At 52.3% G+C, this 19,990-nt stretch overlaps 1 protein-coding gene across 1 annotated transcript in view; it reads right to left on the bottom strand.

Moving 5' to 3' along the window:
* LOC148662324 (uncharacterized) overlaps positions 1-19,990 on the bottom strand; it is a 56,310-nt gene that overhangs the window by 3,278 nt on the left and 33,042 nt on the right. Inside the window, exons 26-66 of the mRNA XM_088632995.1 lie at positions 19,875-19,928; positions 19,585-19,629; positions 19,400-19,453; positions 19,237-19,281; positions 18,972-19,025; positions 18,736-18,780; positions 17,396-17,449; positions 16,034-16,141; positions 15,608-15,661; positions 15,372-15,425; positions 14,764-14,808; positions 14,142-14,195; positions 14,001-14,045; positions 13,593-13,646; positions 13,438-13,491; positions 13,289-13,342; positions 12,973-13,170; positions 12,378-12,431; positions 12,181-12,288; positions 11,757-11,868; positions 11,447-11,496; positions 10,863-10,916; positions 10,558-10,665; positions 10,210-10,263; positions 10,049-10,102; positions 8,944-8,997; positions 8,631-8,684; positions 8,436-8,543; positions 8,109-8,162; positions 7,899-7,952; positions 7,287-7,340; positions 6,994-7,047; positions 6,609-6,716; positions 5,132-5,185; positions 2,984-3,145; positions 2,665-2,718; positions 1,983-2,018; positions 1,818-1,871; positions 1,228-1,510; positions 823-935; positions 670-738 (exon numbers count right to left, since the gene is read on the bottom strand). Coding sequence (XP_088489121.1) covers positions 670-738; positions 823-935; positions 1,228-1,510; positions 1,818-1,871; positions 1,983-2,018; positions 2,665-2,718; positions 2,984-3,145; positions 5,132-5,185; positions 6,609-6,716; positions 6,994-7,047; positions 7,287-7,340; positions 7,899-7,952; positions 8,109-8,162; positions 8,436-8,543; positions 8,631-8,684; positions 8,944-8,997; positions 10,049-10,102; positions 10,210-10,263; positions 10,558-10,665; positions 10,863-10,916; positions 11,447-11,496; positions 11,757-11,868; positions 12,181-12,288; positions 12,378-12,431; positions 12,973-13,170; positions 13,289-13,342; positions 13,438-13,491; positions 13,593-13,646; positions 14,001-14,045; positions 14,142-14,195; positions 14,764-14,808; positions 15,372-15,425; positions 15,608-15,661; positions 16,034-16,141; positions 17,396-17,449; positions 18,736-18,780; positions 18,972-19,025; positions 19,237-19,281; positions 19,400-19,453; positions 19,585-19,629; positions 19,875-19,928 — 3,030 coding nt within the window. The remainder of the gene's footprint in view (positions 1-669; positions 739-822; positions 936-1,227; positions 1,511-1,817; positions 1,872-1,982; positions 2,019-2,664; positions 2,719-2,983; positions 3,146-5,131; positions 5,186-6,608; positions 6,717-6,993; positions 7,048-7,286; positions 7,341-7,898; positions 7,953-8,108; positions 8,163-8,435; positions 8,544-8,630; positions 8,685-8,943; positions 8,998-10,048; positions 10,103-10,209; positions 10,264-10,557; positions 10,666-10,862; positions 10,917-11,446; positions 11,497-11,756; positions 11,869-12,180; positions 12,289-12,377; positions 12,432-12,972; positions 13,171-13,288; positions 13,343-13,437; positions 13,492-13,592; positions 13,647-14,000; positions 14,046-14,141; positions 14,196-14,763; positions 14,809-15,371; positions 15,426-15,607; positions 15,662-16,033; positions 16,142-17,395; positions 17,450-18,735; positions 18,781-18,971; positions 19,026-19,236; positions 19,282-19,399; positions 19,454-19,584; positions 19,630-19,874; positions 19,929-19,990) is intronic.

Here is a 19,990-nt window from a genome sequence, read left to right as displayed (position 1 = left end):
AGGGACAGCTGGAGAGCAGGGCCAGGGGGTGAGTACAGACACTCTGGTTTTACAACCTGTCACTCGCAGGGAAACAGGCTGCCAGACACTGCCAGACCGACACTCAGAGCCCAGGGGAGGAGGAGAGAGAGGGGGGAGAGGAGGAGAGAGAGAGGGACAGCTGGAGAGCAGGGCCAGGGGGTGAGTACAGACACTCTGGTTTTACAACCTGTCACTCGCAGGGAAACAGGCTGCCAGACACTGCCAGACCGACACTCAGAGCCCAGGGGAGGAGGAGAGAGAGGGGGGAGAGGAGGAGAGAGAGAGGGACAGCTGGAGAGCAGGGGCAGGGGGTGAGTACAGACACTCTGGTTTTACAACCTGTCACTCGCAGGGAAACAGGCTGCCAGACACTGCCAGACCGACACTCAGAGCCCAGGGGAGGAGGAGAGAGAGGGGGAAGAGGAGGAGAGAGAGAGGGACAGCTGGAGAGCAGGGCCAGGGGGTGAGTACAGACACTCTGGTTTTACAACCTGTCACTCGCAGGGAAACAGGCTGCCAGACACTGCCAGACCGACACTCAGAGCCCAGGGGAGGAGGAGAGAGAGGGGGGAGAGGGGTGAGAAGGAGAAAGAGGAGTGGGAAGGAGACAGAGAGGAGGAGGAGGAAGAAGGAGAGAAAGAGCCTCACCTTGCTGCCAGTCTTGAACTGACTGAACCAGGAGCCCGGAGACTCGTTGGACCAGGAGTCCATCTTCACCTGAGGGAGGGAGAGAGGGAGGGTCAGCTGTGGCACTTCCTCTGTGTACCAGCAGGGGGAGGTAGAGGCGTCTCACAGTCTCACCTTCTGTATGTTCTTGGCCGGGAAGATGCAGGTCTCTCCTCCAGCAGTGAAGTTGCAGAGCACCTTGAACGAGTCTCTGGCGCAGCCCTGGTTCGGGTCAATGAAGTATTCCCCTGCAGGCACACGAGAGGCACGTATGTGGACAGACAGACAGGCACGTGGCAGGACACACACACACAGAAATTGGGCCACTTTTCCCAGAAGCCAATTAACCCACCAGCATGTCTGTGGGCTGTGGGAGGAAAACGTATGTGAACACGGGGAGAACATGCAGACTCCACACAGACAGCACCCCAGGGATTGGCCCCAGGGCTGACCGCTTCACCCCTGTGTAATATCAAAACAGTAATCACATAATCTCTTCCGTCCTCCTTTAAAGTTCAGTGGGCCCCACGGTTCTCCTACCGTCCTGGTAGTCGGGCTGGCAGAGCTTCAGGTCCTGGCAGGTGCGCGCGGGGCTGTCCCTGGTGCCCAGCGGGTGCCGCAGGTTCTCGATCTCCTGCCTCAGGGAGTTCAGGGAGCCGAAGATCTCCTCCATGCCCTCGCTGCCCAGCAGGAACTCTGAGCCCGTGGAGTCGGCCGGCGCGGCGTCCCCGCTGTCGGACAGGGGCATGCTGGCGTCGATGGATCGCTTCGACTTCTTGGGCATCTGGAAGGGCAGCGGCTGGATCACCTCTCCTGGGGGCCCCTGGGAAAGAGGGACGGAAAGAGGGGGCATGAGAGAGAATGTAGGCACCCCTAAAACACAGAGAGACGAGTCCAGACCCTCACACAGACCCCAGAGACACTCCTCACACAGAGAGAGGAGTCCAGACCCTCACACAGACCCCAGAGACACTCCTCACACAGAGAGAGGAGTCCAGACCCTCACACAGACTCCAGAGACACTCCTCACACAGAAAGAGGAGCACAGACCCTCACACAGACCCCAGACACACTGACATTTCCGATTATAAGAGACCTGACAGTCTAGGATGATTGATGTGGACACCTACCGGAGGTCCAGGTGGTCCCTGTACACCCTTTTCTCCTTTAGGACCAGCAGAGCCCTAAAAAAGACAAACGATGAAAGACTGAGGCACCACGAACAGGAAAAGCAAACGCTCCCAGAGCTGCTCATCGACACATGGCACGGACACAGCCGAGACAGAAACACTCACCGTGGCTCCTTTCGCACCCTTGAGACCAGGGGGACCCTGAGAGACACAGAGAGAGGAGGTTCAGTGGGTCTGAGCGAAACACAGTGGTGCAGAAAGAGAAACTAGAGAGAACAGTCAGTCCTGCTCCCTCAGTGCTTATTAGGGGGCACTGCAGAGACTGAGTGAGGGGTACAGAGGGAGGAGAGAGAGAGGGAGAGAGGAACAGGGGTACAGAGAGAGGAGAGAGAGAGGGAGAGAGGAACGGGGGTACAGAGAGAGGAGAGAGAGAGGGAGAGAGGAACAGGGGTACAGAGAGAGTAGGGGGAGAGAGGAACAGGTGTACAGAGAGAGGAGAGAGGGAGAGAGGAACAGGGGTACAGAGAGAGTAGGGGGAGAGAGGAACAGGTGTACAGAGAGAGGAGAGAGGGAGAGAGGAACAGGGGTACAGAGAGAGGAGAGAGAGAGGGAGAGAGGAACATGGGTACAGAGAGAGGAGAGAAGAGAGGGAGAGAGGAACAGGGGTACAGAGAGAGGAGAGAGAGAGGAACAGGGGTACAGAGAGAGGAGAGAGAGAGGGAGAAAGGAAAAGGGGTACGGAGAGAAGAGGGGAGAGGGAGGGAGGAACAGGGAAAGAGTAGAGAAAGAGGTGGGGGTACACACAGGGTTCGTGGGGGGCAGATGCAGAAAGAGGGGTCACACTCACAGGCAGGCCAGGGGGTCCAGCAGGGCCCAGGGGGCCAGTAGATCCAGGCATTCCCTAAGAAACAACAGAGCACAGACCTCACTTAGGGAGACGGCCTAGACAGGGGGTGACTGCGAGAGCCGTGTGGGGGTATAGAGGGGTGGTACTTTCGGGGTGTAGGGGATAGACAGAGTGTGCAGGAGAAATAACGGGGTGTCCAGGACAATGAATCAAGAAATGGGCAGTGGAACATGTGGTGAATGCTGTAGGGGTTTATGGGCTACATGTAGGGCGTGTGGGGTAGTGGTGGGGTACGGGGGGTACATGCTGCCGTACTCACAGTCTCCCCCTTGGACCCGGTGCTGCCCTGGGGCCCCGGGAGGCCCCGGTCTCCCTTCTCTCCCTGCTCGCCGGGGGGCCCAATCAGACCGATTAATCCAGGGTGACCCTTCTCGCCCTTTGACCCCGGGTCACCTTTCAAGCCTGGCAGCCCTGGGGGACCCTGGGAGGTGGAGAGAGAGAGTTACTATACAGAGCTGACTACAGAGGGTTCATACAGAGTGTGTCCCATAGACAGAGCTGACTACAGAGGGTTCATACAGAGTGTGTCCCATAGACAGAGCTGACTACAGAGGGTTCATACAGAGTGTGTCCCACAGACAAAGCTGACTACAGAGGGTTCATACAGAGTGTGTCCCACAGACAGAGCTTGTATAGATTGTAACCTACAGACAGAGCTTGTATAGAGTGTGCCCTACAGACAGAGCTTGTATAGAGTGTGTCCTACAGACAGAGCTTGTATAGACTATAACCTACAGACAGAGCTTGTATAGTGTGCCCTATAGACAGAGCTTGTATAAGGTGTGTCCTAGACAGAGCTTGTATAGTGTGCCCTACAGACAGAGCTTGTATAGAGTGTGCCCTATAGACAGAGCTTGTATAGAGTGTGCCCTACAGACAGAGCTTGTATAAGGTGTGTCCTAGACAGAGCTTGTATAGTGTGCCCTATAGACAGAGCTTGTATAGAGTGTGCCCTATAGACAGAGCTTGTATGGAGTGTGCCCTACAGACAGAGCTTGTATAAGGTGTGTCCTAGACAGAGCTTGTATAGTGTGCCCTATAGACAGAGCTTGTATAGAGTGTGCCCTATAGACAGAGGTTGTATAGACTGTAACCTACAGACAGAGCTTGTATAGTGTGCCCTACAGACAGAGCTTGTATAATGTGTGCCCTACAGACAGAACTTGTATAGAGTGTGCCTTATAGACAGAGCTTGTATATAGTGTGCCCTATAGACAGAACTTGTATAGACTGTAACCTACAGACAGAGCTTGTATAGAGTGTGCCCTACAGACAGAGCTTGTATAGAGTGTGCCCTATAGACAGAGCTTGTATAGAGTGTGCCCTACAGACAGAACTTGTATAGAGTGTGCCTTATAGACAGAGCTTGTATATAGTGTGCCCTATAGACAGAACTTGTATAGAGTGTGCCCTACAGACAGAGCTTGTATAATGTGTGCCCTATAAACAGAGCTTGTATAGAGTGTGCCCTATAGACAGAACTTGCACAGTGTGTCCCATAGACAGAGCTTGTATAGAGTGTGCCCTACAGACAGAGCTTGTATAGAGTGTGCCCTACAGATAGAGCTTGTATAATGTGTGCCCTATAGACAGAGCTTGTATAGAGTGTGCCCTATAGACAGAACTTGCACAGTGTGTCCCATAGACAGAGCTTGTATAGAGTGTGCCCTATAGACAGAACTTGCACAGTGTGTCCCATAGACAGAGCTTGTATAGAGTGTGCCCTACAGACAGAGCTTGTATAGAGTGTGCCCTATAGACAGAGCTTGTATAAGGTGTGCCCTATAGACAGAGCTTGTATAATGTGTGCCCTATAGACAGAACTTGTATAGAGTGTGCCCTATAGACAGAGCTTGTATAGAGTGTGCCCTATAGACAGAGCTTGTATAGAGTGTGCCCTATAGACAGAGCTTGTATAGTGTGCCCTATAGACAGAACTTGTATATAGTGTGCCCTATAGACAGAGCTTGTATAGAGTGTGCCCTATAGACAGAACTTGCACAGTGTGTCCAGATATAGACAGAGCTTGTATGGTGTTTGGCCAATAGAGAGGCTTAGTGTAGGGGGTCAGAGTAGAGGGTTAATTTAGAATGCTCCCTATAGAGATTGTTAGTATAAAGTGTACCACTACAGAGGGGGGTAGTATAGAGTGTACCCTATAGAGAGACTTGATATAGACTGTACCCTATAGAAAGGATTAGTATAGAGTGTACCTTATAGACAGGATTAATACTGAGTACCTAAATAGAGAGGGTTAGTATAGAGTGTGCCCTATAGAGAGAGTTTGTATACACTGTACCTTCGAATTCATATTCGATGTACTCTTTAGATCGAAGCTTTATATAGAGAGAGCTTCCTTATAGAGAGTTAATATCCTAAAGAACAAAGAGACTTAGGCAGTCCTCACCATGGGTCCGGGGGGTCCCCTCTGTCCAGTCGCACCTGGGGCGCCTTGTTCTCCCTGGGAGAGGGGGAGGGGGGAGAGGGGTTAATACAGACACACGCTCCCTCACAGCATCTCAGAGCCCCCTGTGTGCGATGGATCCTGGCCTCTGGTGGACCTGCTGCCCAGAGGAGTCCTGATGCTCCTTCACTGGGGTTTAGTGTAAAATGTAGTGTTAAATCATACAGAGTTAGTGTGTCTTTACAGTGTCAGTGTACAAATACAGTGATCTTTACAGTACAGTGTGTATACAGTGATATATACAGTACAGTGTGTGTATACAGTGATCTATACAGTACAGTGTGTATACAGTGATTTATACAGTGATCTATACAGTACAGTGTGTGTATACAGTGATATATACAGTGATCTTTACAGTACAGTGTGTGTATACAGTGATCTTTACAGTACAGTGTGTATACAGTGATATATACAGTGATCTATACAGTACAGTGTGTATACAGTGATATATACAGTGATCTTTACAGTACAATGTGTATACAGTGATATACAGTGATCTATACAGTACAGTGTGTGTATACAGTGATATATACAGTGATCTATACAGTACAGTGTGTGTATACAGTGATATACAGTGATCTATACAGTACAGTGTGTGTATACAGTGATATATACAGTGATCTTTACAGTACAGTGTGTATACAGTGATATACAGTGATCTATACAGTACAGTGTGTATACAGTGATCTATACAGTACAGTGTGTGTATACAGTGATATACAGTGATCTATACAGTACAGTGTGTGTATACAGTGATATATACAGTGATCTTTACAGTACAGTGTGTATACAGTGATATACAGTGATCTATACAGTACAGTGTGTGTATACAGTGATATATACAGTGATCTATACAGTACAGTGTGTGTATACAGTGATATACAGTGATCTTTACAGTACAATGTGTATACAGTGATATACAGTGATCTATACAGTACAGTGTGTATACAGTGATCTATACAGTACAGTGTGTGTATACAGTGATATACAGTGATCTATACAGTACAGTGTGTGTATACAGTGATATATACAGTGATCTTTACAGTACAGTGTGTATACAGTGATATACAGTGATCTATACAGTACAGTGTGTGTATACAGTGATATATACAGTGATCTTTACAGTACAGTGTGTGTATACAGTGATATATACAGTGATCTATACAGTACAGTGTGTATACAGTGATATACAGTGATCTATACAGTACAGTGTGTGTATACAGTGATATATACAGTGATCTTTACAGTACAGTGTGTATACAGTGATATACAGTGATCTATACAGTACAGTGTGTATACAGTGATATACAGTGATCTATACAGTACAATGTGTGTATACAGTGATCTATACAGTACAGTGTGTGTATATAGTGATATACAATGATCTATACAGTGTGTCCAGTATTCCCAAGACCCTCACCACTGATCCTGGAATGCCCCTCAGCCCTTCTGTTCCTGGTTTCCCAGGGGGTCCCTGAGGTCCAACTGGACCTGTCTTCCCTGCCGGTCCGGTGGCACCAGGGTCTCCCTGAGAGGCAGAGAGAGAGGGGTTAGTGCTTGGGAGGGAGACGAAGAGAGAAAGGGGCAGACAGAGAGAGAGACAGACAGACTGGAGAGACACTCAGACAGACTGGAGAGACACTCAGACAGGCTGAGAGACAGACAGACAGACTGGAGAGACAGTCATGTTTAGGGTGTGAGAGAAAGAAAACTTGGAGAAATCAGGGTGTGCAATTGGGGGTCCTCATGAACCTCACTCACCCCCACCCCCCACTCCACCCGAGCGGTGACCCCTGACCTCTCACCTTGCTGCCCTTCTCTCCCTGGCGCCCCTCTGCGCCCCGCGCTCCAGAAGGACCCTGAGAAAGAACACGACGACACGGAGAAATTAAAAATGAGCCGAGGAGGCCAGGAAAATCTTCACATGGCAGAATCGGACACAGGATGAGCAGCTGGAGGACCTTCTGCAGACATTTATACTCGAGGGCGGTTCACGAGCTGAACCGCCTCACACCCCAACTGGAACGCAGCCTGCCACCTGCTGGTGACCACTGGCAGTGCAGAGGGTGACCTGTTCCGGAGGTGCAAATAATCTCACCCTCTTTCCTGGGGGTCCTGGAGGCCCAGCTTCACCGGTAGGTCCAGGAGAGCCCTAAGAAAAAGACAGTGAAGTGATTCACACAGACCCCAGAGACACTCCTCACACAGAGAGAGGAGTCCAGACCCTCACACAGACCCCAGAGACACTCCTCACACAGAGAGAGGAGTCCAGACCCTCACACAGACCCCAGAGACACTCCTCACACAGAGAGAGGAGTCCAGACCCTCACACAGACCCCAGAGACACTCCTCACACAGAGAGAGGAGTCCAGACCCTCACACAGACCCCAGAGACACCCCTCACACAGAGAGAGGAGTCCAGACCCTCACACAGACCCCAGAGACACTCCTCACACAGAGAGACGAGCACACACCCTCACACAGACCCCAGAGACACTCCTCACACAGAGAGAGGAGTCCAGACCCTCACACAGACCCCAGAGACACTCCTCACACAGAGAGAGGAGTCCAGACCCTCACACAGACCCCAGAGACACTCCTCACACAGAGAGAGGAGTCCAGACCCTCACACAGGCCCCAGAGACACTCCTCACGCAGAGAGAGGAGTCCAGACCCTCACACAAGAATAAAGAATGAAGAGAAGACTCACTGCTTGTCCCTGTTCCCCATCCTCTCCTCTCTCTCCCTTTGCTCCATCCTGACCCTGAAACACAGAGAGATACCAGTTAGTGTCACAGGGTGAGCGAACGCAGAAGGAACATCGTTAGGACACGTACTGTGGCATTCCAGGGAATTTCTGGGATGCGCTGGTGGGTTTGGGGATCCTGACAGGACTGTGTGGAAGACGGGTGATACTCACTCTTGGACCGGCTTCACCAGGGGGACCAGGGTCTCCAGGGAAGCCAACCGGGCCCTGAATGAGTGAAGGAGAGAGGAGACGCGAGAGGAAAGAGACAGAGGAAGGAGAGAGCAGAGTGGGGAGAGGGGAGAGAGGAGAGAGGAGGGAGGGAGTTTAGAAAATGCCTTAGGAATCACAGCGGTAGGTGTGATGGTCAGAACTGAACTAATTCAGAACTGCATTATCTGCAGTGTGTGTACATTGCACAGTATGTTACACAGTGGGAGGAGTATGACATGTGTGCTACACTCTGTGTTGTAGAGTGTAATGTACACTGTGTGTACTGACAGGGTTTCCTTTGGGTCCGTCGTCTCCAGGGGGTCCCTTCACTCCTGCGGGTCCAGCTGTACCGGGCTGTCCTGCCTCTCCTTTCTCACCACGCTCCCCACGAGGACCCTGCCATTGGACAACAGAGGCTGTCACTCTGACACACCCAGCAGGCCACTGGACGATTCAGTTATGAATTGAGTTGTGATGTCTGACCTTAGGACCGGGCTCTCCTCCTACACCAGGTGGTCCAGACTCTCCAGGTTCTCCCTGCAGACAGAGACAGACAGGCAAGGTTAGACAGACCCCCTGGCGCAGAAACACAGAGACACACGTGGGAAAGCACACAAGGACAGACAGCCGCTGCTGACTCACACAGCAGGCAAGGTGAGGATTCAGGAAACACCCACTCAAAGACCGCAGTGGAACAGGTCAGGGTGAGCTCTGGTCAGGCTCCTCCGCTCCCTGGGGAATCGTCTTTCACTGAACCCCCAAACCCCTGAGCCCCTGAGCCCCTCAGAAGCCTCACCTTCTCTCCTTGGTTACCAGGGTTGCCCAGACCTCCTGGGGGGCCTTGAGGACCCTGAGGGAGGAACAGAGACACAGATTAAGGACCAGACAGCACACATCAGAGAGGTTACCACTGTGATCTGTAATTACCATGTAACTAACACTCATGACCGTGTAATGAATGTGTCACTGGTGCTGTTGAGAAAGGTTGTTATAAGGGTGTTATAACACCTCGGCTGGTTGTTCTTGGATTAAATGAGGTTGTTTTGCTAGTATAACACGGTTAAAGCGGTGTTATAACACAGTTGTTACAGGTAGTTATTAAGGTGTTATAACACTCCTGCTGGACGTGTTTGGCGTAAGGATGGGTCCTGGGTTACGCTGCTGTAATGTTGTTATAAGGGTTTTATAACACTCATGTTGGATGTGTTTGGTGTAAGGATGGGTCCTCGGTTACACTGCTGTAATGTTGTTATAAGGGTGTTATAACATTCCTGCCTGACGTGTTTGGTGTAAGGATGGGTCCTCAGTTACACTGTTGGAATGTTGTTATAAGGGTGTTATAACATTCCTGCCTGATGTGTTTGGTGTAAGGATGGGTCCTCAGTTACACTGTTGTAATGTTGTTATAAGGGTGTTATAACATTCCTGCCTGATGTGTTTGGTGTAAGGATGGGTCCTCAGTTACACTGTTGTAATGTTGTTATAAGGGTGTTATAACACTCCTGCCTGACGTGTTTGGTGTAAGGATGGGTCCTCAGTTACACTGCTGTAATGTTGTTATAAGGGTGTTATAACATTCCTGCCTGACGTGTTTGGTGTAAGGATGGGTCCTCAGTTACACTGTTGCAATGTTGTTATAAGGGTGTTATAACATTCCTGCCTGATGTGTTTGGTGTAAGGATGGGTCCTCAGTTACACTGTTGTAATGTTGTTATAAGGGTGTTATAACACTCCTGCCTGACGTGTTTGGTGTAAGGATGGGTCCTCAGTTACACTGGTGTAATGTTGTTATAAGGGTGTTATAACACTCCTGCCTGACGTGTTTGGTGTAAGGATGGGTCCTCGGTTACACTGCTGTAATGTTGTTATAAGGGTGTTATGAGGCTCCTGTGGGCACTCACGTCAGCTCCGCTGGGACCGGCGGGGCCGCGGGGTCCTGGGGGCCCGGGGGGACCCTGGAGAAAGAGAGGGGGGGGAGAGGGGTGAGCGTCCTGCCATCACGATGGCGATGCTGATATTACAGATACCGACTGTGGCACCGGTCGCGGTGGGCATCTCTCACCAAGGGCCCGACGTCCCCGGTCTCTCCCTTCTCTCCCGAGGGGCCAGGCAGACCCTGAGGGGCAGCAGGAGAGAGGACAGTCACTCACGCGTCCGTGACACGGTCAACACTGCCAGCCGACAGCACACCCGCACGAGCCGCACACAGCAACAACAACAACAACAACAACAACAACAGCCACCAGTAACGTCACAAATACTTGGAAAACTCCCTTCCTACGGTCACCTTTAAACTAGGTACTAGGCTCCGTCCTTCCAGTGCTGTGGCTCACTGAGGACAGTGCTGCCCCCTAGTGCTACTTCTACGAGACTGCAGCACCAGGGCGCAGGGAGGCAGACGTGTTCTGACCTGCAGTCCGATAGGGCCCGGCGGGCCGGGGAAGCCCCGGGGGCCCTCGTCTCCCTTTGCCCCGAACGGCCCCTGCTGACCCCTGGCGCCTGTCTCACCATCCGCACCCTGGGGGAGAGAGAGAGGGGGTCAAAGGTCAAGACAGAAACAAACACAGGAACCCGAACTGTCAGGAAGTCCGAAACGGGCAGCTCTAGTGTCGGTCAGCGCGGCGAGCGGTGAGGACGCTCGGGAGAGAGACGGCGGGCGCGCTGGCGAGGCCAGGAAAGGTGTGTGGCTGGAGCGAAGGCGGAGGCGGTACTCACGGCAGGTCCAGGCTGGCCCACAGGTCCGATGGGCCCGGGCGGACCGGGGGGACCCTGCACACAGACACACAGCACAGTCAGAACCCCAGAGACACGCAGAAAGAGCTCCACTCACTGTGGTAGAGCGGAGCAGGCACTGCAACACACACACTGACAGACTGCAACACACACTGAGACACCGCAACACACACTGAGACACTGCAGCACACACTGAGACACTGCAGCGCACACTGAGACACCACAGCACACACTGAGACACCGCAACACACACTGAGACACCGCAACACACACTGAGACACTGCAACACACACTGACAGACTGCAACACATTGCAGCACGCTATCACACACCAACACACTGTAGATCCTGTAGAAGACCAGAGACTAAAGTGACCATGAATCACTGACAGAGCCTTGATGGGAGAGGAGAGACAGACTGATAGAGTAAGAGGAGAGAGAGACTGATAGAGTAAGAGGAGAGAGACTGACAGACAGAGGAAGAGGAGAGAGAGACACACTGATGAGGAAGAAGAGCGAGAGGAAGAGACAGCTTGACGGAAGAGCAGGAGATGCTGTCCTCACTCACATGTTCTCCTTTACCCCCCTTGGCTCCCTTCTGGCCGGGCTCTCCCACCTCTCCCTGTAATAACAGCGCAGCAGACAGTCACAGCACGGTAATAACACAGTAATAACACGGCGACAGCACAGGAACAACAGTGTTGTAAGTGCGGCGTGGCAGAGAGACACCGGTGCTCTGACTCTCCGGTGCACACAGCTGTAATAACTGTGTCATTAACAGGGGGGACGTCTAGTCATCTGCAAACAGCTGTGGGGGACAGAGTGGGGGATCCTGCAGCTGGAGTGTGTGTGCGCCCCCTGAACCCCTCCCCCGCGACTGGCCTTGTCTCCGTCCTCTCCTGGGACTCCTGGGGGTCCGGCCGGGCCCGGGAGGCCAACTGGGCCCTGGACACCGTCTCGCCCGGCTGGGCCAATCGGACCTTTCTCACCCTGGAGGAGAGAGGGAGAGGATGATAGAAGACGTTAGCACACAGAAGACTGTAATACTGACAGAAATTCCAGTGGGGCTCTGACACATGTACTCAGTACAATGGCGAAGCAGCAGTTCTAACGCATCAGCTTGGTCCTGAATCAGGAACGACAGGGCCTGCAGTCTGAGGTACGTCTGGTGTGAAAGAGGCTGCACCGCTCTCCTGTTGCTGATTTGAGGGGCTCCTTCATGATGACGGGCCTGCGCAGAGGGGCAGGACAGGGGCAGGACAGGGACAGGACAGGGACAGGACAGGGACGAGCTGTACTCACCGGGACACCCTTCTCTCCTGACGGGCCGGGGGGGCCCTGGGGACCTGGTCTGCCTGGGGGGCCAATGGGACCCCCTGTTCCTGCTGGACCCCTCTCTCCTGGGGAGCCCTGGGAAACAGACGGACAGGCAGGGGGGTCTCAGACACACAACGGCTGTGCAGACCAGCTGGAAGGCTGAGCGCTGAAAGGAGACTCACCGCTGGGCCAGGGGGACCTGCAGGGCCTTCATTCCCCTTCAGTCCTGGAACACCCTACATCACAGAGAACTGGGATTAATACAGACCCTCACACAGACCCCAGAGGCACTCCTCACACAGAGAGAGGAGCACAGACCCTCACACAGACCCCAGAGACACTCCTCACACAGAGAGAGGAGTCCAGACCCTCACACAGACCCCAGAGACACTCCTCACACAGAGAGAGGAGTCCAGACCCTCACACAGACCCCAGAGACACTCCTCACTCAGAGAGAGGAGTCCAGACCCTCACACAGGCCCCAGAGACACTCCTCACACAGAGAGAGGAGTCCAGACCCTCACACAGACCCCAGAGACACTCCTCACACAGAGAGAGGAGTCCAGACCCTCACACAGACCCCAGAGGCACTCCTCACACAGAGAGAGGAGTCCAGACCCTCACACAGACCCCAGAGACACTCCTCACACAGAGAGAGGAGTCCAGACCCTCACACAGACCCCAGAGGCACTCCTCACACAGAGAGAGGAGTCCAGACCCTCACACAGGGCCCAGAGACCGGGATATAATTTCTTGTAATGATCTGCATCTCATTACCGCTGTGCCTGGCAGTCCTCTCTCTCCAGGGAAGCCCCGGAGTCCCGGAGGCCCGTCCTTTCCTGGGGTACCTATGGGTCCAGGGTCGCCCTTGGTGCCTTCTTTCCCTGAGGGTCCGGGGAGACCCTGCTCTCCTGGAGGGCCAGGGGGTCCTGGGTGACCCCTCTCACCCATAGGGCCGCTCTCTCCTGAGGGACCCTGAGAGACAGAGAGACCAGTCACTACAGGCACTCCTGCTTGACCTACTGTGTGATCTCCCCAGTCCTGTCCAGGTCTGTGTGTGCGATCGGCCCTCAGCTGTGCGTCTCGGACTCACCTGGGGTCCCACGACTCCCGGGGGCCCAGGGGGGCCGGTCTTGCCTTGGAATCCCTGAGGGAGGGGGAGAGAGGGAGAGGAGATGAATACAGAGACTGCGGGGCTCCAGCACAGGCAGGATGAGAAAGGGGTGGAGGGCAGAGACTCACCACTTCTCCCCTCTGTCCGGGGTGTCCAGGCAGCCCGTCCTTGCCGGGGGGGCCCTGCGGGGGAGCGTGGGATTGGAGAGAGAGAGTTAGCGCGAGCGCGGAGGGGGCGCGACAGCGAGCAGCGCGTCTCGAGCAGGAGGCCGGCGGAGTCTTACGGGAGGTCCCTTCGGTCCCGGGAATCCGTTCGCTCCCTGAGGGCCAGGCAACCCCTGGGAGAGAGAGAGAGGCAGAGAGAGAGGTGGGTCTGGCGTCTCCTGTCAGCCGCTTTCTTCCCCTTCAGCTCAGCTGCGTGCCGTTCTGCGTTACCGGGCTCTACTCTTACTGTCCCTGTCCCTGTAGGGACCAAGTATGTGAAGGACTGGGACTGAAACTGACGGACACGGACGCCATTTTGGCTCCTGTGCCCACCCGGCGTCTCCATCACACCGAATGGGCACTCCGGAGCCGTAAATGGCGACCACAGGGGCACAGCTGGGCGGGGGTCTCCGTAGCGAGGGAGGCTGATCGATTATCCATGACCATGATCATTTACGAACACCGCCACCCCCCTCTCCCCTACTCACCCTCTCTCCTGGGGGGCCGGGGGGTCCGTCGCTGCCCGACGTTCCCTATGGAGACACAGAGGTGAATCCCAACCTGTCTGTCAGTCCCGGCGGCGTTAGGAAGAAAAGGCGGGGATGTGTCCCAGGAGAGGTGGGTCTTACCTTGGCCCCCGGCTTGCCTGTGGCCCCGCGTGGTCCCCTCTGACCCCTGGGGCCCTGCAGAGCCAATGGTGAGAGATTAGCATGGTCAGTGGGAAACAGCAGCAACACTGACACTCAGTCGATCAATAACTCAATCAACTGGCACTCAGATGATCAATAACTCAATCAGCTGGCACTCAGAAAATCAATAGTTCAATCAACTGACACTCAGCCAATCAATAGTTCAATCAAGTGCTATCAGAGTGCTGTGTGCAAAAGGCAGCCCCTGCAGGACAGTCCCAGCGCTGTGTTACTGTGGACAGACTGGACCTGCGCAGGACTGTCTCCTGTATCACACGTGTCTGGACTGGGTATAAGAGCTGCAGGACAGTCCCAGCGCTGTGTTACTGTGGACAGACTGGACCTGCGCAGGACTGTCTCCTGTATCACACGTGTCTGGACTGGGTATAAGAGCTGCAGGACAGTCCCAGCGCTGTGTTACTGTGGACAGACTGGACCTGCGCAGGACTGTCTCCTGTATCACACGTGTCTGGACTGGGTATAAGAGCTGCTGGACAGTCCCAGCGCTGTGTTACTGTGGACAGACTGGACTGTTATGCGGTGAGTGTGGGGTTTACCGTACCGTCGGCCCTCTCTGCCCTCGTGGCCCAGCCTTGCCCGTCAGACCCTGGGAGACACGGAGACAGCGTTACTGCGGCGCGGCCAGCAGGAGGCAGCGTGTGCGGGACATGAGCTGGCACAGCCAATCAGGAAACTGATATTCATATTGTGGAGCAAATCACACTGCCGCACTCTCGCAAAAGAGCTATGGACCGATCTTTCTTTAAATCACTACTGCAGTACAGTGTGGCGGACACACAAAAACTTGTACAAAATACCTAACCTGGCACCGTCACTACTGTGACTGACGTATTCAAACATCTGTCGAACTGCTGACCTGTGTCTCTTATTACTAGCGATCACAATACGGTGTTACAGACGCACTATAATTTGAAGCCAAATACACAATGTACAAGATCACTGTCGCTGCTGCTATCGAACTGTCGACCTGTGTCTCTTACTGCTAGGGATCACAATACGGTGTTACAGTCACAACAATTTGAAACATCCTTTGATACATCCTACATGTATAGGATCTCTGTCACTACCGCTATCGAACTGTCGACCTGTGTCTCTTATCTGTCACAATTACGGCAGAGCGCAGCTCTCCAGTCCGCTGTGTCGCCTTACCCTTGCTCCCTTCTCGCCGTTTGCCCCGGGGAATCCTGGGAAACCAAGGGAACCCTGGGAAGAGAAGGCATGGTTGGTGCCGTGAAGGATTTGGTGGAGGTCATGTGACTCTGACCTAACTCTGGTCATCGCTGTGTGATGTGGCACAGTAGTACGGCTGGATATATGACACTATATTCACATGCTAATTGAACGATTAATTGGTTGATTAATAGGAATACTTGTGTTGCTGTTACCTTGGGGCCTTGTCTTCCGGGATATCCAGGCAGACCAGGAACTCCCAGTTTACCCTGGAGACACACAGGAGACGCGCAGCGTTGTTATTCATATACAGCCGACACTTCGCCGCGTACACACGCAGTGGATCAGCGTTCGTTAGCACACACCCAGTCGGCGCTCGATAGCAGCTAACACTCCATCCCTTGACTTCGCTCCTGAAAACCAGTCCTCATTAACAGACGCCTGTCAACACTCGTTAGGACTCAGCTCATCAAGTAACGAGTGCCATAATGAGCACCCACTAATGTGCTCCTGGGTTAATGAGCGTCCGCTGGTATTCCGTTATGACCATGGCCTTCACCAGCGCTCATCAGCATGGTGGTCGTGAACACGGTTCGGGGGCGCCAAACGAACCCTTGACCTCCCACCCGGGCTCTGCTCACCTTCTCTCCCACGAGGCCGATGGGGCCGATCTCTCCTGGGGGGCCCACGCGGCCCTTGGGGCCCTCAGGGCCGTCCTCCCCCCGGGGCCCCGACACGCCCGTCTCGCCCTGGAAGAAGCACACCCCCTCGTCAGTCAGACAGGCAAGGCCGACACAGAGCCCAGTAGACAGTGTCATGGTTCTGACAGCAGGGGCTAATCATGGTCAGCAATGTGCCATCAATATCACCCACTGCTAATCAATAGAATTAATGGATGATCCATAACAGTAACAGCACGTAGGTTATCAATCCTAGGTTATGAACATGATCATTGAGAGTAATTGGTTTCTTATTCTGTAGGGCTCAATCATGATCAATGAGAGTGTTTGGTAACTCTGTAGGGCTCAATCATGATGAATGAGACTGTTTGGTATCTGTATAGGGCTCAATCATGATCAATGAGAGTGATTGGTATCTGTGTAGGGCTCAATCATGATCAATGAGAGTGACTGGTATCTGTGTAGGGCTCAATCATGATCAATGAGAATGACTGGTATCTGTGAAGGGCTCAATCATGATCAATGAGAGTGATTGTTATCTCTGTAGGGCTCAATCATGATCAATGAGAGTGACTGGTATCTCTGTAGGGCTCAATCATGATCAATGAGAGTGACTGGTATCTCTGTAGGGCTCAATCATGATCAATGAGAGTGACTGGTATCTGTGTAGGGCTCAATCATGATCAATGATAGTGATTGTTATCTCTATAGGGCTCAATCATGATCAATGAGAGTGACTGGTATCTCTGTAGGGCTCAATCATGATCAATGAGAGTGACTGGTATCTGTGTAGGGCTCAATCATGATCAATGATAGTGATTGTTATCTCTGTAGGGCTCAATCATGATCAATGACAGTGACTGGTATCTCTGTAGGGCTCAATCATGATCAATGAGAGTGACTGGTATCTCTGTAGGGCTCAATCATGATCAATGAGAGTGACTGGTATCTGTGTAGGGCTCAATCATGATCAATGATAGTGATTGTTATCTCTGTAGGGCTCAATCATGATCGATTAGAGTGATTGTTATCTCTGTAGGGCTCAATCATGATCAATGAGAGTGACTGGTATCTGTGTAGGGCTCAATCATGATCAATTAGAGTGATTGTTATCTCTATAGGGCTCAATCATGATCAATGAGAGTAATGGGTATCTGTGTAGGGCTCAATCATGATCAATGAGAGTAACGGGTATCTGTGTAGGGCTCAATCATGATCAATGAGAGTGACTGGTATCTGTGTAGGGCTCAATCATGATCAATTAGAGTGATTGTTATCTCTATAGGGCTCAATCATGATCAATGAGAGTAATGGGTATCTTACTCTGTCACCCTTTATGCCAAAGTCTCCCTTCATCCCTGGGAATCCATCTTCACCCTGACAAGAACAACACACACCTTGGCTGAACAGTAATAACAACACAAATAATAACAATAACAATAATAAGCTGGAATTTATTTCACTGTGATCTACTCAGTGTGCTGAAGCTGATTTCACTGTGATCTACTCTGTGTGCTGGAGCTGATTTCACTGTGATCTCCTGAGTGTGCTGGAGCTGATTTCACTGTGATCTACTCAGTGTGCTGGAGCTGATTTCACTGTGATCTACTCAGTGTGCTGGAGGTGATTTCACTGTGATCTACTCAGTGTGCTGGAGCTGCTTTCAGTGTGATCTACTCAGTGTGCTGGAGGTGATTTCACTGTGATCTACTCAGTGTGCTGGAGCTGATTTCACTGTGATCTACTCAGTGTGCTGGAGCTGATTTCACTGTGATCTCCTGAGTGTGCTGGAGCTGATTTCACTGTGATCTACTCAGTGTGCTGGAGCTGATTTCACTGTGATCTACTCAGTGTGCTGGAGCTGATTTCACTGTGATCTACTCAGTGTGCTGGAGGTGATTTCACTGTGATCTACTCAGTGTGCTGGAGCTGATTTCACTGTGATTTACTCAATGTGCTGGAGGTGATTTCACTGTGATCTACTCAGTCTGCTGGAGCTGCTTTCAGTGTGATCTACTCAGTGTGCTGGAGCTGATTTCACTGTGATCTACTCAGTGTGCTGGAGCTGATTTCACTGTGATCTACTCAGTGTGCTGGAGGTGATTTCACTGTGATCTACTCAGTGTGCTGGAGCTGATTTCACTGTGATCTACTCAGTGTGCTGGAGGTGATTTCACTGTGATCTACTCAGTCTGCTGGAGCTGCTTTCAGTGTGATCTACTCAGTGTGCTGGAGGTGATTTCACTGTGATCTACTCAGTGTGCTGGAGGTGATTTCACTGTGATCTACTCAGTCTGCTGGAGCTGCTTTCACTGTGATCTCCTGAGTGTGCTGGAGCTGATTTCACTGTGATCTACTCAGTGTGCTGGAGCTGATTTCACTGGGATCTACTCAGTGTGCTGGAGCTGATTTCACTGTGATCTACTCAGTGTGCTGGAGCTGATTTCACTGTGATCTACTCAGTGTGCTGGAGGTGATTTCTCAGTTCAGCTCCGTGATCTACTCAGTGTGCTGGAGCTGATTTCACTGTGATCTACTCTGTGTGCTGGACCTGATTTCTCAGCTCAGCTCCATTTCTGATTGACAGTGTCCTTAATGGGACCACTTGTGACACATACTATCTAATTAATTCATAACTAATCCAAGGCATCAAGATCACTCACCTTCTCACCCTTGTGTCCCTTCAGCCCTCGAATACCCTCAGCCCCCTGCAATTTAAACATAGCTCATTAGTTCTAATTAAGGGGAAGCAATTAACTCTAATTAACCCCTTCATCATCAGATCTGCATTAGGGCAGAAAGAGGCAGCATGTCTGCAGCACTGCAATGTGATAATCACTCTTCCTTTACTGTGAAACGCACACAACTCAAGTCCCCTCAATCGATTAAACCAACTGACCTTGACTCCACGAGGGCCAGGATAGCCAATTGGACCCTGGGGACCACTGGGGCCCTGCAGAGAGACAGAGACACAGTGAGACAGAGACTCAGACTCAGTGAGGACAGAGACACAGTGAGGACAGAGACACAGTGAGGACAGTCTTGTGGACAGAGATACAGAGACTCAGAGACTCAGTGAGGACAGAGACTGAGACTCAGAGACTTAGTGAGGACAGAGACATGGTGAGGACAGAGGCTGAGACTCAGAGAGGACAGAGACATACCTGATTGCCTTTAGTCCCTGCAGGACCTTCCTTTCCTGGATGACCCTGAGGGACAGAGAGAAAGAACGAGCATCACACCTCCTGATACCAAGTGTCAGTACTGATATTGATCAATCAAACCCATACTGATCACGTTATTAGGACCAGCTGGTCAGCCACTCACTGGAGGTCCATCAGCGCCTGGCATGCCGGGCAGTCCTGGCTTCCCTCTGGGGCCCTGGGCAGAGACACACAATTACTACACAACTACAGCAACACAACGATACACAGTTACTATACACCTACAGTACCACAATGATACCCAGTCCCTCTGGGGCCCTGGGCAGAGATACATGCCCCCACTCTCACCTTTTCTCCTGGGGGGCCCATTGCTCCTTGAGGGCCTGGCATCCCCTGCAATTAAACAGACAACACACACAGTTACACTGCTGTCACACACACACTCATAATGCCCTCCGCTCACACACAAACGCTCACGCTGTCCTCTGCTCACACACACACAGTTACTTTGCTGTCACACACACACTCACACAGCCCTCCGCTCACGCACTCACACACTCACACACTCACACACTCACACACTCACACACTCACACACTCACACTGTGCTGCACTCACACACCTGAGTCTCCTCTCACCTGAGTTCCGGGGGTACCCTGCTGACCGGGGGGCCCTGGCTCTCCTTGTGGACCCTGAGAGAGAGTGAGAGAGAGACAGGCATGACCCAGGAGCACCAGCAACACACAGGCAGAGG

Source organism: Lepisosteus platostomus, chromosome 5, assembly GCF_059453375.1.
Source record: "Lepisosteus platostomus isolate fLepPlt1 chromosome 5, fLepPlt1.hap1, whole genome shotgun sequence".
NCBI lineage: Eukaryota > Metazoa > Chordata > Actinopteri > Semionotiformes > Lepisosteidae > Lepisosteus > Lepisosteus platostomus.
Note: the sequence above shows the minus strand (reverse complement) of the source record. Positions and strands in the feature narration are given on the sequence as shown.